The 15346-nt window shown below is 42.5% G+C and overlaps 1 protein-coding gene across 1 annotated transcript in view; it reads left to right on the forward strand.

Moving 5' to 3' along the window:
- Positions 1-15346, forward strand: part of arhgef9a (Cdc42 guanine nucleotide exchange factor (GEF) 9a) — a 135931-nt gene that overhangs the window by 91858 nt on the left and 28727 nt on the right. Inside the window, 1 exon segment of the mRNA XM_084331222.1 lies at positions 9587-9766. Coding sequence (XP_084187348.1) covers positions 9587-9766 — 180 coding nt within the window.

Below are 15346 nucleotides of genomic sequence, written 5' to 3' on the forward strand. Positions count from 1 at the left end.
TGTTGTTTACATGTTGCCTGCATGTATCCCCTCCCTACTTCCCATTTCCCCATGTGGAATGTACCTGATTGGATAAATAACATGATGGCGCTCTAGTGCGTCATCTAGTGGCTGAATGTTATCTATGACCTTAAGGCGACAGTACGTCATTTAATTTCCCTTTACTTATATTACCTGGACATAAAATCCTGGGCCAATGGAGAATCAGCTGTCTGTAGGACATGTTGAATCCAATGCCACTTTGTGATATGTTGCTAGCAGAGCGTAGCGGCACACACACAGCTGGGAACCAGCCAGACTCATGCAGGAACGGAGCTATATAGCATCCTGTGAGATGTTGATGTAATAATATAATTGTTTTATTAGTATAAATCAGTGGTTCTCAGCCTGTTAGGTTTGTGACCCCTAAAAACAGAGGGATGCATGTTTGTTACCCCCCAAGGTCGTCAAGCGTAGACAGAATGGTGAACTTTGACACAAAACAAGATTTTCTATAATTCTTTATTCCCCTTAGCTGTTTTAACTTGAGGGCTTTACACTTCAAATATTAATTATTCTGTACACAAAAAAAAGTATCTGTACCAAAAATTATAAACATGATGATGTATTTTCTTTTTCTTTTTTAATCTTTTTGAGACCCATGATCTCGCAAACCCACTTGGGGGGGTCCCGACCCCCAGGTTGAGAGACGCTGGTCTAAATTGTGTAATGGTGCACCCGTCTTCAACCCCATCTCGCCCACACACCGTAAATAATGTTCTACATTCTTTCAACTAGTGGGGAGCCAAACTCTAACTGACAGAGGGACTAACGCACGAGTAGACGTCATGTCATCATTGCTTCTCACAGGATTTAGAATGTTATGGAATTTGAAGGAATGGTTTTCCTGTCAAGAGATAATTAGGCCACAGCCAAATCCTCCTAGAAGGCCATGGTTCCAGGAGACAGGAAATGTTATTTTATCTACCAGATAACTCCTAGCTCTCTGATCTTCATCCCTGCTCAACATGGTCTCATCTGAAAACCTAAATAAAGAACTAATCAACCACAGGAAAAAAGGTACATCATGTATGTTATGTTATAGCCATAAATAATATATTTACATATTGTATAAGGAATATATTTACATTTTACTCACCGTAACCGGGAGTCAAACCAACAGGAATTGTGGTCACGGGCAAGTGCACTAACCACTAGACTAATCCACCCACCCACCCTGATACAAAAACAGCAATACTATCATGATGGTTTGTTTTAACATTTAACGGTTATGGCTAAGATAGAAAGTTAGGGTTAGGGTTGAGGTTATGGTTAGTGTGGTTAAGGTTAGGGTTTGGGTGAGGCTATCAGAAAAGTGTGTCTTGGTAGTCTTGAGGTAAAGGCAGGGGAACTCAAATTAAAAAAAAATGTAATATGTAATATATGTACTTATTTGTAATACGTACACATTGTACATTTTCATAAATATGTCAATATATTACTTATTTGTAATATGTACACATTGTACTTTTTCGTAAATACATCAATATATTACTTATGGCTATAACATAACGTACAATATGTACCTTTTTCCTGTGGTACTTTATTTACATATTTTAAGCGAGATCGGGCTGCCCTGCTGCTATCGAACAAGGATGTTGTCAGTTAGCATGCAACTGACCGGCGCCATCATCAACACAACAAAAATACAATGTATTTGTATTAATGTAATTACTCAAAAGATATTCTCCATGTGTGGTTTCTTTTCTGAGCCGTTTCTGATTGAACTGGAGTTCAAGAAGGAAGCCGCGGTCGTGATTCATGAGCCAGAGGGCGTGAGCGCCTCTGTGGTCAGTGCTGGTGTGATATTTGGTAGTAAATCCCTGTTGTGGAAACTCTTTTTCACACATTTAGCTTATGACATGGCGAAGACATTGTTGAAACACACAGGTGTCTTACCTGCAGGAGGCATCAGACCTGAACGGAGCCACACAAACTCCTGAAAACGGCATATTCTGTATAATAGCGGATCACATGAATAGAATGCCAACTTTGGTTGAGCCAGAATATAGCAAGATGCACGTCACATTCACTTATCACATAGGTATAGTGTATTTCTGACATTAGCTAAAGCTACACTCAGCATTGTCAGAGTAACTTAGTACCACTTGCTTGCATTGGATGTCAATTATATCTGCAATATTTGGTAAGAAATCCCTACTGTGGAAACTCTCTTTGTTATAAAATAAGTACAATGCACATGTTTAGCTTACTGACAACAGAGAAGGGGTCTCTGGGTATTTGAGTCTGAAATAGCCTGTACTTGCCTCCTGCAGCAAGAGAGGCTACTAGCATGTTCTTGCTTTATTTATGTGGCCACCATGCTCATCCTAGTTTGGGATGTAAAAACCAGGAGAGCTGCATATGTTGTGTTTCTTCCGTACCAGGAGGGCTGGCCTACAATAGCAAATGTCCCTTACTGACTGGCTGCCTGGCTGGCTGCCTGGCTGGCTGGCTGGCTGGCTGGCTGGCTGGCTGGCTGGCTGACTGAGTCTCCTTTGTTGAAACATGCAGAGTGTGTTGGAGTAACTTACTATCAGTTGCTTGCATTGGATATCAATTCCTGGTCGCTTTTATTGCTTTGTTTTCTTTTGCATCTCTGCTTGGTCAACTTATTTGACAGAGCGGGTGCTGATCCAGTGGGTCGGAGCCGGGGGGGGGCACAGCACAGTGGTGCTGAAACTAAAGCATTAAAACCACTGTGCCTGGAGCGCAGGCCTCAGTAGTGCTGAAACTAAAACTGACTACCGTTATGCGCGGCACACCGACATACACTACATACAAATACTGTAGCATTTTCTCGTATGCCAATGGAGCCAATGGAGCCTAGCTAGTAGGCTACACATTATGCTGTCAGTCGGTCCTTCATGCCAGTAGCTATCAGGTTTATAACTGTGGGCTAGGACTGTCTAGGCCAACGGCTGGAGAACTTGAGAACTGTTAAACTGCTTGACTCTTAACTACTGAACCCTGCACGGACTCTGATACAGTGTGTTATTATTATTGATTATTGATTATTGAGTATACACCTGCCCGGCTGACCAGACCCTCACCTTTATTTTTGTATTCATATTTTATCTTGTTCTCTACCTTATATTCTGATATTTTTATTCTCTATATTATTATAATTTATATAATGTACCTCCCCTCCCCCTCCCCGCTATGACCATGAATTTCCCCAAGGGGATCAATAAAGGCACATCTTATCTTATCTGTTAGGGCAGGGGTCAGCAACCTTTACTATCAAAAGAGCCACTTTTTCCCCGTCCCACAAAATAAAATGCTCAGGGAGCCGCACAACCTATTTACCCTTAAAATGAAGATAACACAGTGTATAACGTTTTATATATCCCCAAGCATACCCCACATTTAGCATAAAACGCCTGACAATTGCATACCCAAAGTAATTAGCGATTTATTATACTTTATACTTATAGCACACAGTTTGTTGCATTAATGGGATTATAAAGCAACAAAAAAAAATTTGACTTTTTATTGCTGTTTTTACCTGTTATAACAAAGGAAAACCTCAAACTCTTATGAAGAGGAGAAAAAATACTGGCTGTGTAGACCTATTTTTAAATAAAACACAGAAGAGGAGACAAAACACTGGTGTCTGTAGACCGACTTTGAAATAAAACCCTGAACTATTCAGGTGTATTTGAGTCCTTCCCTTATTTGTGGAACATTTATAAAATAAAAAGTAGTCCACTTTGAAAAAAGACTACCATGTGTAGACCTACTTTGAAATAAAACACAGAAAAGGAGAAAAACACTGGCATCTGTAGACCTACTTTGAAATAAAACCCTGAACTATGCAGCTCTATTAGAGTCCTTCCCTTATTTGTGGAAAATCTATAAAATAAAAAGTAAATTTTTTGTTGTTTGCTAATTTCGCACCACATATCAGGCATACAGGTAAGCCTTTTGTTGACTAAATATCTTAGTTGATGACATTTTTTTTCATTTCAGTGTCACATTATGACATCGATCTCCAAAAAAAAAGAAAAAAAAAGTTACATTTAAATGACTATTTACGCACCAACAGCATACAGTTTTTCTATTTGGAGGGATGACCTTCCCCCCTTCATTGACCTATGCCATAACTAGCATACTCGTCATCACAATAGGCCTATCAATCATCCTCGCAAACACGACACAGAGAATTGCAATAGAAATCTCTTGTCTATACCTTTCTGGTCATTTGTCAGAAATAGCTCACAGAACATCCATGTAATTGTCAGCATCCTTCTCTCTGCTTCATAACAACCAACATAGTCCAGGGGTCTTTACTGGTCTATATTTGGCTGTCCTGCTGTATGTCCTCCGATAATCCATGACCTATCGCCAGCTTTGATTCTCTGAAACGACTTTGGCTACAGTCCCACTGGTTTGAAAGAGCTCAACAAATCAAATTGTCATTGCCATTTTATCCAGTTTCCCACCGTGTGGCTGACCGTTGCCTGCTTCACACAGACTGCAGTAGTTCACACAGACTGCAGTAGTCCACACAGACTGCAGTAGTCCACACAGACATCTTGCTGAGTTTTTTTTTATTTCAGATATTGATTCGGTGAGTTTTTAGTTGACTGCAGACATTTTGACGGGTTTCAGATGTGCTGACTGTGGTGGGAAGTTTTTTCCACCATTGGTGTACTGTAATTGTGCTGTGCAATGACAAAACATTCAAATCTAATGTTTTCTAGAGCCAGAAATATTGATTATGATGGTATACATATATCTACCGTAAGTGGTTCTAGCATTGAGAGTCACTGAATATAAATATCTTGGTGTGGCTCGATGAGAAATACACATTTCAATTCCATGTGGACAACCATGCCTCCAAGTTGCGACAGAAAATTGGCTTCCTATACAGAAACAGAACCAGCTTTCCTTTCCATTAGTAGGAAGAGAGTTTTCGAAGCAGTTTTCTTATCAGTCTTGGACTATGGGGATGACAATTTATAGGCAGGCTGTGACCTCAACCCTTAAAGAGAATCATCAAGGATACCAGCCACCCGAACAACTGCCTCTTTGAACTGCTGCGGTCAGGCAAGCGATACCGGAGTCTCAAGGCGAGCACAAAAAGACTCAGAAGAAGCTTCTATCCCCAGGCCATCAGGCTGTTCAACGAACAATAAACACTATGCAACAACCATCAAATGCACACAGCACACACATCCACACGCACACACTCACTTTAAACAAACAACACACTGCAGCACCCACTCTCCACACTTTAGATCACCTAAACACACTTTATATTTATTGGTAAATGTTACGACCCTGGCTCAAAGGCACGCAACCTATGTGCAAACCAACACCAAAACCCGTGCTTAAACTCAAAAATGCTACTCTACAAGGAATTACTGGTATAACTAAAGTACAAGGATTGGAAGAATGTGACAACTCTCCCCCTAACCACAGACAGACCTGCATGTGTGTCTGAAGGCCTGGTTTTAACCATGCCAGCAGGTAACCAATCTGCACCAATTAGCTAATTGGCAGCCCTCACCTGCATGCCCCGTGACACAGGAGTGATCAGGCCTGCATGCACAGTGACACAGGAGTGATCAGGCTCCTGGTACATAACACCTCCCCCACCAAACTGGTTGCCCAAGAGGCAACCACTACACAACAACCCATAAACAAAAAAACAACAACTGTGACCCATTAGTTGTCAGGGCCACTACCACAACAGCGATAACGGGTCGGCCCCTGTCGAACCCGACCACCAACCGTGTTGTATGCTCCCTTTCAACAGGCCCCTCCACCGATACCGACCTGTCAAAAATAGACTGCGAACCAAAATCAATCTGAGAACTAATCTCACTGCGCTCAACAGAACAGAACACAGAAAAACAAAAACCATAGATCACTGATACCACCACCGTGCCCATATCCATCCCACCTGGCACTGGCAGTTCAGGATACTGCAAACCGTGAACATCCAGAGTAGGACGTACCGCCTCAGGTACAGCCCCACCGTCCCTGGAACATGGCAGTACGTCAGTCCCAAAAACATCTGGAACACCATCTAAAATGGCGTCACCCAAAATAACATTGTCCTGATCAAAATCAAAATGGCTGCCACTCAACAGACCAGGTCGCGAAGGCGGCTCCTGCTCCACAGGACACAGGTAACTAGGTTGACCATCACACCTAGTGCATGGCAGAGAATCAGTGTGGACATGTGGATCAATGTCAGAATCATCAACTGACATACTGGGACCATCCCTGCCCACAAGTGAAACATTAGGGACAATAGAGCTACTGTGGGAAGGCTGGCAGCCTAAGTCAGGCTTAGTAGCCTCTCCAACTAGAACGGTGTCACATGAATCAACAGCACCTCTCATAGCATCCTTCCCACACTCATCCTCCAATTCGTTCATGGCCTCAGCCACCGTACAGGCTGGGAAGACCTTGAGACACTGCGCTGCCATATCATCTCCTGCCACATGCTTCTCCGGCACGCATGTCAACTCTGGTTTCACCACCGGGCCTAACACAAAGGCACAATCAAGAGAATCATTATGCAGAGGTACATCCACAGCGTGCTTTCCAAAATTCTCAACAGGTACACTTTTCAATTCAACAAAGAATGTGTCACTAAGTGTAATGTCCCAAGTCGAAGTATCAACAACATCACTTTTGTCCTTTGACATTTCCCGTGTCACAGCACACACAGGGAACACTCCTGGATGTTTCTGTGCCAGCTCATTAGGGACCTCAGAAACCACAGGAATGGGAGTTACAACTGGAGTAGCCAACACTTTGTCACCAGCCAAATCATTCCCTAGAATGAAGGACACCCCCCTTATGGGAATGTGAGAACATACCCCCACAACAACATTGCCTGACACTAAGGGAGAATTGAGCGTGACCTCATGCAAAGGTGCATCCACAAATCCACCCCCAAAGCCCCGAACAACGACACCGGAATGCAAAGAAGAGTTTTCTGAAAACGGCAAAACCCCCTCCAGAATGAGGGACTGAAAAGCACCGGTATCTCTCCAAATTGTTATAGCCTGTTTGGACTCTAGTGCATTAGTCAGGAAAACAAATCCATCCATCATAAACCTTGAGGAACCCTCAAGCTCTTTGTCCACACATTTGATACTTCCCCCATCACCATCTAACGTTGGCATAGGCGTTCTGCATATGGTTTCTACCAGAGCCACGGTTCTGACATTTTTCTGCTCAAGCACCGGGCACCCAGCAACGATATGACCAGGTTCTTTACAGTAGAAACAGATAACCCCTTCTGGGAATGCACCAGCAGAACCACCCCGCCTAGGAGGTGAAGTTAACTGACCAGCAGACACAGGTTTTGGGAAACGGCCCCCCTGAACAGGACGCCTATCCCTGGACTCAACACGGTAGTTTTGTGTAACAAAAAAAAAAAACACCAAACAAATTTCTAGGGGTAAATATCCCGGACGAGCGCCCAACTGTTACGACCCTGGCTCAAAGGCACGCAACCTATGTGCAAACCAACACCAAAACCTGTGCTTAAACTAAAAAATGCTACTCTACAAGGAATTACTGGTATAACTAAAGTACAAGGATTGGAAGAATGTGATAACTCTCCCCCTAACCACAGACAGACCTGCATGTGTGTCTGAAGACCTGGTTTTAACCATGCCAGCAGGTAACCAATCAGCACCAATTAGCTAATTGGCAGCCCTCACCTGCATGCCCCGTGACACAGGAGTGATCAGGCCTGCATGCACAGTGACACAGGAGTGATCAGGCTCCTGGTACATAACAGTAAAGGATTTGCACTACAACTCGTACACCTTAGTGTAAATTGTACCTAAATTGTACCTCATCCCATTTCTGCTTTGCACTATATAGTATTGTATATTAGTATATTGCATAGTATATTGTATGGTAACTCAGTTACTTCTAGTCTGCATCGAACATTGTACATATGTCTATACTGAACACTGGGACCTCTATTTTTACTTCTTTTTACATGCTACTTTATTTTATTTCATACTTATCTTGTCTAGCACAGTCTCTGGAGCGTAACAGTAAGAAGCATTTTGTATAAAAGTATTCTGTACTTCTGTATGACAACTATTAAAGAAACTTGAAACTTGAAACTAAATCATTGAACTCTGTCTATCACTTGGCCCTCAGATTAATCACTAATGATAGATACGACACTCAGCACTGTGTCCTTTATGAGAAGGTTGGTTGGCCCTCTCTGACGGAGAGGTGCAACAAACACTGGTATTTGTAAGGCCTTTATTTGTAAGCTACCTCCTTATACTACATCACTATTGAAATGGAATTTTGGAACCTATGGAACTCGTTCTAGTGACTGGCTGGGCCTTATGGTCCCCCGATTTTGGTCGGAACAGGGTAAATCTGCATTTTGCTATGATGCCTCTAGCTCATGTAATGAACAGTCCTTAAAGCTTGAGATTCTCCCCTCTGTTACAGAGTTCAAAACCTTGATCTCCAACCTTTCTCATTGAAGTTGTACATTGCTTTTTGCCTCGTCTTGTTTTATATGCTGTCACTGTGTGACTTTATATGCTTTTATGCTTATCTCTGTATGTAAACTCGACGTGACTGTAAATGAGGGAAACCTCAAGTTTAAATAAAGGTTTCAAATCAAATCAAATTTATTTGTAAGGCCCGACAACACACGTTAATGTCCACATGGGCCGGACACGTCTTCTTTAAACAAGTCAAGAAGAAACATCACAATAAGTCAAGAACAAAACAAAAACACCATAAAGTCCAAAAATGTTTAAATAAATGCAACACTCCCAGACATACCCCACGCGAAGGTAAGGAAAAACTCACTAAAACCTAGCAATAGGAAAAAATGCACCACAGGCAATGTGGAGGAGAGAAACCTTAGAAGGGCCATTCAAGGGGGGGTCTCCCTTCTTAGAGAGTAGTGGGCAGAGATGGAGCAATAAATACATGTAGTGAGCGTATGAATTAGGGGTGGGGGAAAAATCGATACGTAGTAGTATCGCAATACTTTGCGTGGCGATACTGTATTGATACAGGGACGCCAAGTATCGATATTTAATTATTCATAATTTCTTTTATTTTATAATTTTTTTGTATAAGGAACTTGCATTGTTCATTTCAATACCTGTAACAGTACAGTAGTCCACACACACATGGAATATGACTGTAATACAAACAGTTCAGTTTGTCAGGTACATGCAACACAGATTACAGTGTTTACATCTGTCTGCTTGAGAAAATACCATGTTCTGCAATACAAATTATTGAAGTGAGATGAACAGACTGAACTTTATTTTATTAGATAAAACATGTTGACAAAGTTTTACTTTGCAGTTGAAAAAAGGTAATAAATTAAATTTGAGCAAAAAGAAGAACAAAATTAATAACTAAAATATCGCAATATTTTCAGCGTATCGCAATATATTTAGTATCGCGATAGTATCGTATCGTGAGGTCTCTGGCGATTCCCACCCCTACTATGCATGCATATGAATGTAATCTAATGTAACCACTGCACCCTCACACACGGTGTTAACCCTTTGCCTTGCAGGGCTATCTGCGCCAGTGCAGGAAGCGCGTGGACATGTTCAACGACGACCAGCTCAAGGTGATCTTCGGGAACATCGAGGACATCTACCGCTTCCAGATGGGCTTCGTTAGAGACCTGGAGAAGCAGTACAACACAGAGGAGCCCCACCTCTCGGAGATCGGACCCTGCTTCCTGGAGCACGTGAGTGGAGAACCCGGCCCGCTCGGTCCTCGTGTTCTGGTCCTCGTGGGGCTGTTCTGGTCCTCGTCTGGGTGTTCTGGTCCTCGTGTTCTGGTCCTCGTGTTCTGGTCCTCGTGTTCTGGTCCTCGTGTTCTGGTCCTCGTGGGGGTGTTCTGGTCCTCGTGTTCTGGTCCTCGTGTTCTGGTCCTCGTCTGGGTGTTCTGGTCCTCGTGTTCTGGTCCTCGTGTTCTGGTCCTCGTGTTCTAGTCCTCGTGTTCTGGTCCTCGTGTTCTGGTCCTCGTGTTCTGGTCCTCATGTTCTGGTCCTCGTGTTCTGGTCCTCGTGTTCTGGTCCTCGTGGGGGTGTTCTGGTCCTCGTGTTCTGGTCCTCGTGTTCTGGTCCTCGTCTGTCTGGGTGTTCTGGTCCTCGTGTTCTGGTCCTCGTGTTCTGGTCCTCGTGTTCTGGTCCTCGTGTTCTGGTCCTCGTCTGGGTGTTCTGGTCTGTGGGACCTGTTTTCAGTGTTTACTAAAAGAGAATCAATACGATGAATGGTCCTCATTCTCGAACGTGTTTTTAAGTACCTTGGTAAATATCTTGGTAAAAATGTCGTACCAACAGATTTACAGAAATCCTCCTGAAACGGTCTACGTAGGTGGGGGGAAACATTCGCAGCTGTGCTCCGTTGAATGAAATACGTCATTCATTCTTAAACTGAAATGCGCGTTCTCGTTCATTTAATTTGCATACAGACACGCTCCTTATAAGGTGAATGAGGCGTGTGCAAAACAACAGAGGTTTGGCATTGCCATCCACAAATGCTGATCCATTCTACAGGTAGCACGGAAGCGATTGCGACTGAATTTTTTTAATTAGATTCAAATGTATTGTTATTATACAGCACAAGTACAATACACCATCCAACCAGAGTGGATAAATAAATGCTCCATTGTGTAGCATCCGGTGAGGCAGCCTCAGCGCGCGAGCACACTAAACACGCTCGCGCACACACTGTACACGCACAAAATGAATCGCCCCAGCAAAGCAAGCCTCTACCACTCCAATGACCCGTTTCACTAGGTATTATAGCAGCAAGTCCCACCGCAGAACACGCCATGTCATCTCACTTAGTGATGTCAATAATGAACCTTCCACTGCGCGATTGGCTCTTGACAAGTGTATGTACAGTATCTTCACTAAGCCGCCTGCTCACAGGTCTGCTGCATCTTAATAACCCAATCGTGCAATATACTGGAATAGACTAACTAAGAATAGATTAACGAATTCCACATAAATCTATGGTTCATTAACGATGCAGCAGCTGATACTGTCCACACACACACATGCACGCTCCGTAGCGCGACAGCGGTTTGCGACTCCAAATGATAATCTTTTATATAATCTTACAAAATGAGATTAGATTCAAATGTATTGTCATCATACAGAACAAGTACAATACAACGAAAATAAGTTTGGCATCCAACCAGAGTGCAAATGTAAGTACAATCAAGCCGTTTCTACACTGGCTCTCAGATGTGGGCAATCAATGTAATAAATTAATATAACCAACAATAAATACTATAAGAATAACAAGACAGTATATGGAATATTAATAGTCTATTCCACTATAGCGATCGGGGGTTAGTTCTTATTTATTTATTTATTTATTTTCGGACATGGTTCGTTGAGTCATGACTATAAATGCAAAACGTAATTATTAATTATACAAATATTGTCGTGTTAATTATCATTATAATTATTTAATTCCACGGATGTCTGTAGTATCGGTAATCCCCAATGACTTGTCCCAGAGAAAGCTGTTGAAACCACGGGCGCACACCGGTCTGTCCGATTTACAACTGCCTTTTCGAGTATGTAAATCCTACGTAAATCCTACAAAGAATTTACAATACCAAGCCGTTCGAGAATGCCGAATAAGTACGTAAATCGAGTTACGAAGGGAATCCTTGGTAAGTTTTATGTATGTCCTTTCAAGAATGAGGACCAATGTTTTTAACTGGAGACTCGTTGACCTTGGTTCAATTTATGTGAAGAACATACATTTTCATGGCTTTATTGTTTTAAAATCCCAATAATGGTGTGGGTCCACCAGACCCCTGAACATTGGGTGAGTAACGAGAACATCCACCGCACAAGGGTTAAATAAGAGTTAAAATACACATGCAGACACAGCTCTCTGAATACTTCTACCACTTTGAACATGTGAACTACGCTAAGGCACACACACACACACACACACACACACACACACACACACACACACACACACACACATTATGCACAGTGCCACATGCAGATGAACATGTGAGTCTGTCCCTTGAGGAAATTCAAAGGAGGAATTGACATAGTGAAGAACTGTAAGCAGTTTTTTGTCAAGAATCTTCCCCTTTTTAATTCAACCCTTGAATAACCCTGAAATATCCAAGAAAATATTAATAGATCCAGTGTACAAAGGCCCAGGCTAAGCAGGGACAGTGGCTGAACTGGATCGTGTAGAGAAGAGGAGGCTTAACTGGAGGGAACTGCGGCATATGGAGGGAAATTGTATACAATTCCTGATATAGGGGATACTTATGATTCCTGATAGGGGCTACTTATGATTCCTGATAGGGGCTACTTATGATTCCTGATAGGGGCTACGTATGATTCCTGATAGGGGCTACTTATGATTCCTGATATGGGCTACGTATGATTCCTGATAGGGGCTACGTATGATTCCTGATAGGGGCTACGTATGATTCCTGATAGGGGCTACGTATGATTCCTGATAGGGGCTACGTATGATTCCTGATATGGGCTACTTATGATTCCTGATAGGGGCTACGTATGATTGTTGATAGGGGCTACTTATGATTCCTGATAGGGGCTACTTATGATTCCTGATAGGGGCTATGTATGAATCCTGATAGGGGCTACTTATGATTCCTGATAGGGGCTACGTATGATTCCTGATAGGGGCTACATATGATTCCTGATAGGGGCTACGTATGATTCCTGATAGGGGCTACGTATGATTCCTGATAGGGGCTACGTATGATTCCTGATAGGGGCTACGTATGATTCCTGATAGGGGCTACTTATGATTCCTGATAGGGGCTACTTATGATTCGTGATAGGCGCTACGTATGATTCCTGATAGGGGCTACGTATGATTCGTGATAGGGGCTACGTATGATTCCTGATAGGGGCTACGTATGATTCCTGATAGGGGCTACGTATGATTCCTGATAGGGGCTACTTATGATTCCTGATAGGGGCTACGTATGATTCCTGATAGGGGCTACGTATGATTCCTGATAGGGGCTACGTATGATTCCTGATAGGGGCTACGTATGATTCCTGATAGGGGCTACATATGATTCCTGATAGGGGCTATGTATGATTCCTGATAGGGGCTACTTATGATTCCTGATAGGGGCTACATATGATTCCTGATAGGGGCTACGTATGATTCCTGATAGGGGCTATGTATGATTCCTGATAGGGGCTACTTATGATTCCTGATAGGGGCTACGTATGATTCCTGATAGGGGCTACATATGATTCCTGATAGGGGCTACGTATGATTCCTGATAGGGGCTACGTATGATTCCTGATAGGGGCTACATATGATTCCTGATAGGGGCTATGTATGATTCCTGATAGGGGCTACGTATGATTCCTGATAGGGGCTACACAGGGTCCACTGTGTTCAGAGTCAGAGTCGGCAACTTTGAGGCATATTCTGCCAGGCTGTAAGATAAGTATCAAGGTCGGTATACATGGAGACATAACCAGGTTTTGAAAAGCTTAGCGGCAGGAGTTGAAAGCAGAAGAGTACGGGTGAATTCAGGATGTAATCAGGTAGAGAGTGCAGCCATTCAATTTGTCTGTGAGGGAGAGACATGTTACGTAGGTTATGTAAGTTATGCAGGTGGATATGGGAGGAAAAACTTGTTGTTCCATGAGATATAATTGGCACTAACTTGAGGTGTTATGGTTTGCTAGTCAGTGGGTCGTTTATTTTATAGAATTGACGGAGCCCTGGGAGGATTCAGTGAGGAGGCTTATGAAAGGAAAAAGCTTAGCTATGCAGATTTGGCAGCAGAAACTAAACAGCGAGGATGGAAAGCTAGGGTTTGTCCAGTAGAAGTAGGATGCATAGGATTTATAGCAGATCTACTTCATCTATATATATATTGGGAGAGTTGGGGATTAATGGGCAGAGTTGGCGAAAGGTGGTAAATGAGTTGTCGGAAGAAGCATTGAAAGGAAGTCAGTGCATTTGGTTGAGGAGAAATAATGTCAGCTGGGGGCCAAAATAAACAAAGGGTAAGAGTATTTATTTGTTTCTCTGTTGTTTCTGTTTCCTGTGTGATATTGTTATCAGGAATAGTTCTGTTTTTGAAATTCAACATAAAGATAGGATAACACAAGGACGTTCTGCATGTGGGTATCATGGACAATGAGAGCTACAGTAGCATGTCTAGCCTTCTAGCATTCCCCTAGGCCTGACCTGATGAAACATCAACAAAGGGAGGTTCCCATTTGATGACGCTGGTGATATGCTGGCGCTCACTGCCTATCTATCTACACATTGGGTTGTGGAGGCCATTAGGGGCCATATGGTGCAGCATGTAGGGCTGAGCCCAAACGTTCGAACATTCGAACCTTCGTTCGTTACGTTGGCATTCGAATTCTAAATCAACATTTGAATTTTTTATTTTTTATTTTTTTAAATATTTTTTTCTATTCATTCTGTTTAAACCAATGGGGTTTTTCTTCACAGTTGCAGATAAAGATTAGGCTACACTAATATTATAGTATTAAAAAAAACTGATGAGTTATATTCATTAACACTTTGAGTGCCACTCACGGCTTATCTCGGGTTTACGATAGTTACGTTGAAAGCCACTCATGAGATTTCTCGGAATATTTTAATTTTTAATTTTTTAGCGATCTGAAATCATATTGCATCACGCGAGCCTACCCTAGCCTACCCAAGGGCCGCCGGCGATCAGATGTGAAAAAAGCGCCCCCTATCGTCTCCCAGATGACATCAGGGATTTTGGAATGGACTCAATGAAAATGAATGGATAAAAAAAAACATTCCAGTCCACATTTTCCAGTCCACTGATGCAGCCGGGGTTACCAGAGTTCATTCTGGATCCATTCTGGATCCGCCGCGGATCATGAGTTCTACTGTATACACGTTAGATCTATACACTTATCGATTTTTTCGAATGGTGATTAGGAATTGGAATATACCAGTTGGATACCATCTGATGTCAGGTAAGGAATCTATGTTATCAGTGTTAGGATAATCAGACTCGTTTTGATGAAGATATAAGCTTTTTTCTGATATGTGCTCCAGCGGTTTCACTGTAAAATCCATGAGGAAATGAAAACAGCTATTATCAGCGCGCGCCTCGAATGTGCGTGCGTGCACGTATACTATTGATCATCTAGCGTTTATTTGAAAACGATTCATAAATAGGCCGACAAATATCAACGTTCTGGAATATTCCAGTAAAAGGCGATTATCACAGAATGGGCTGTTTTTTACCTCAAAACGGGTGCTTTTCAAAATGCTCTCAAACGGAA

This window comes from Notolepis coatsorum, assembly GCF_963971535.1.
Source record: "Notolepis coatsorum genome assembly, chromosome: 16".
Classification (NCBI taxonomy): domain Eukaryota; kingdom Metazoa; phylum Chordata; class Actinopteri; order Aulopiformes; family Paralepididae; genus Notolepis; species Notolepis coatsorum.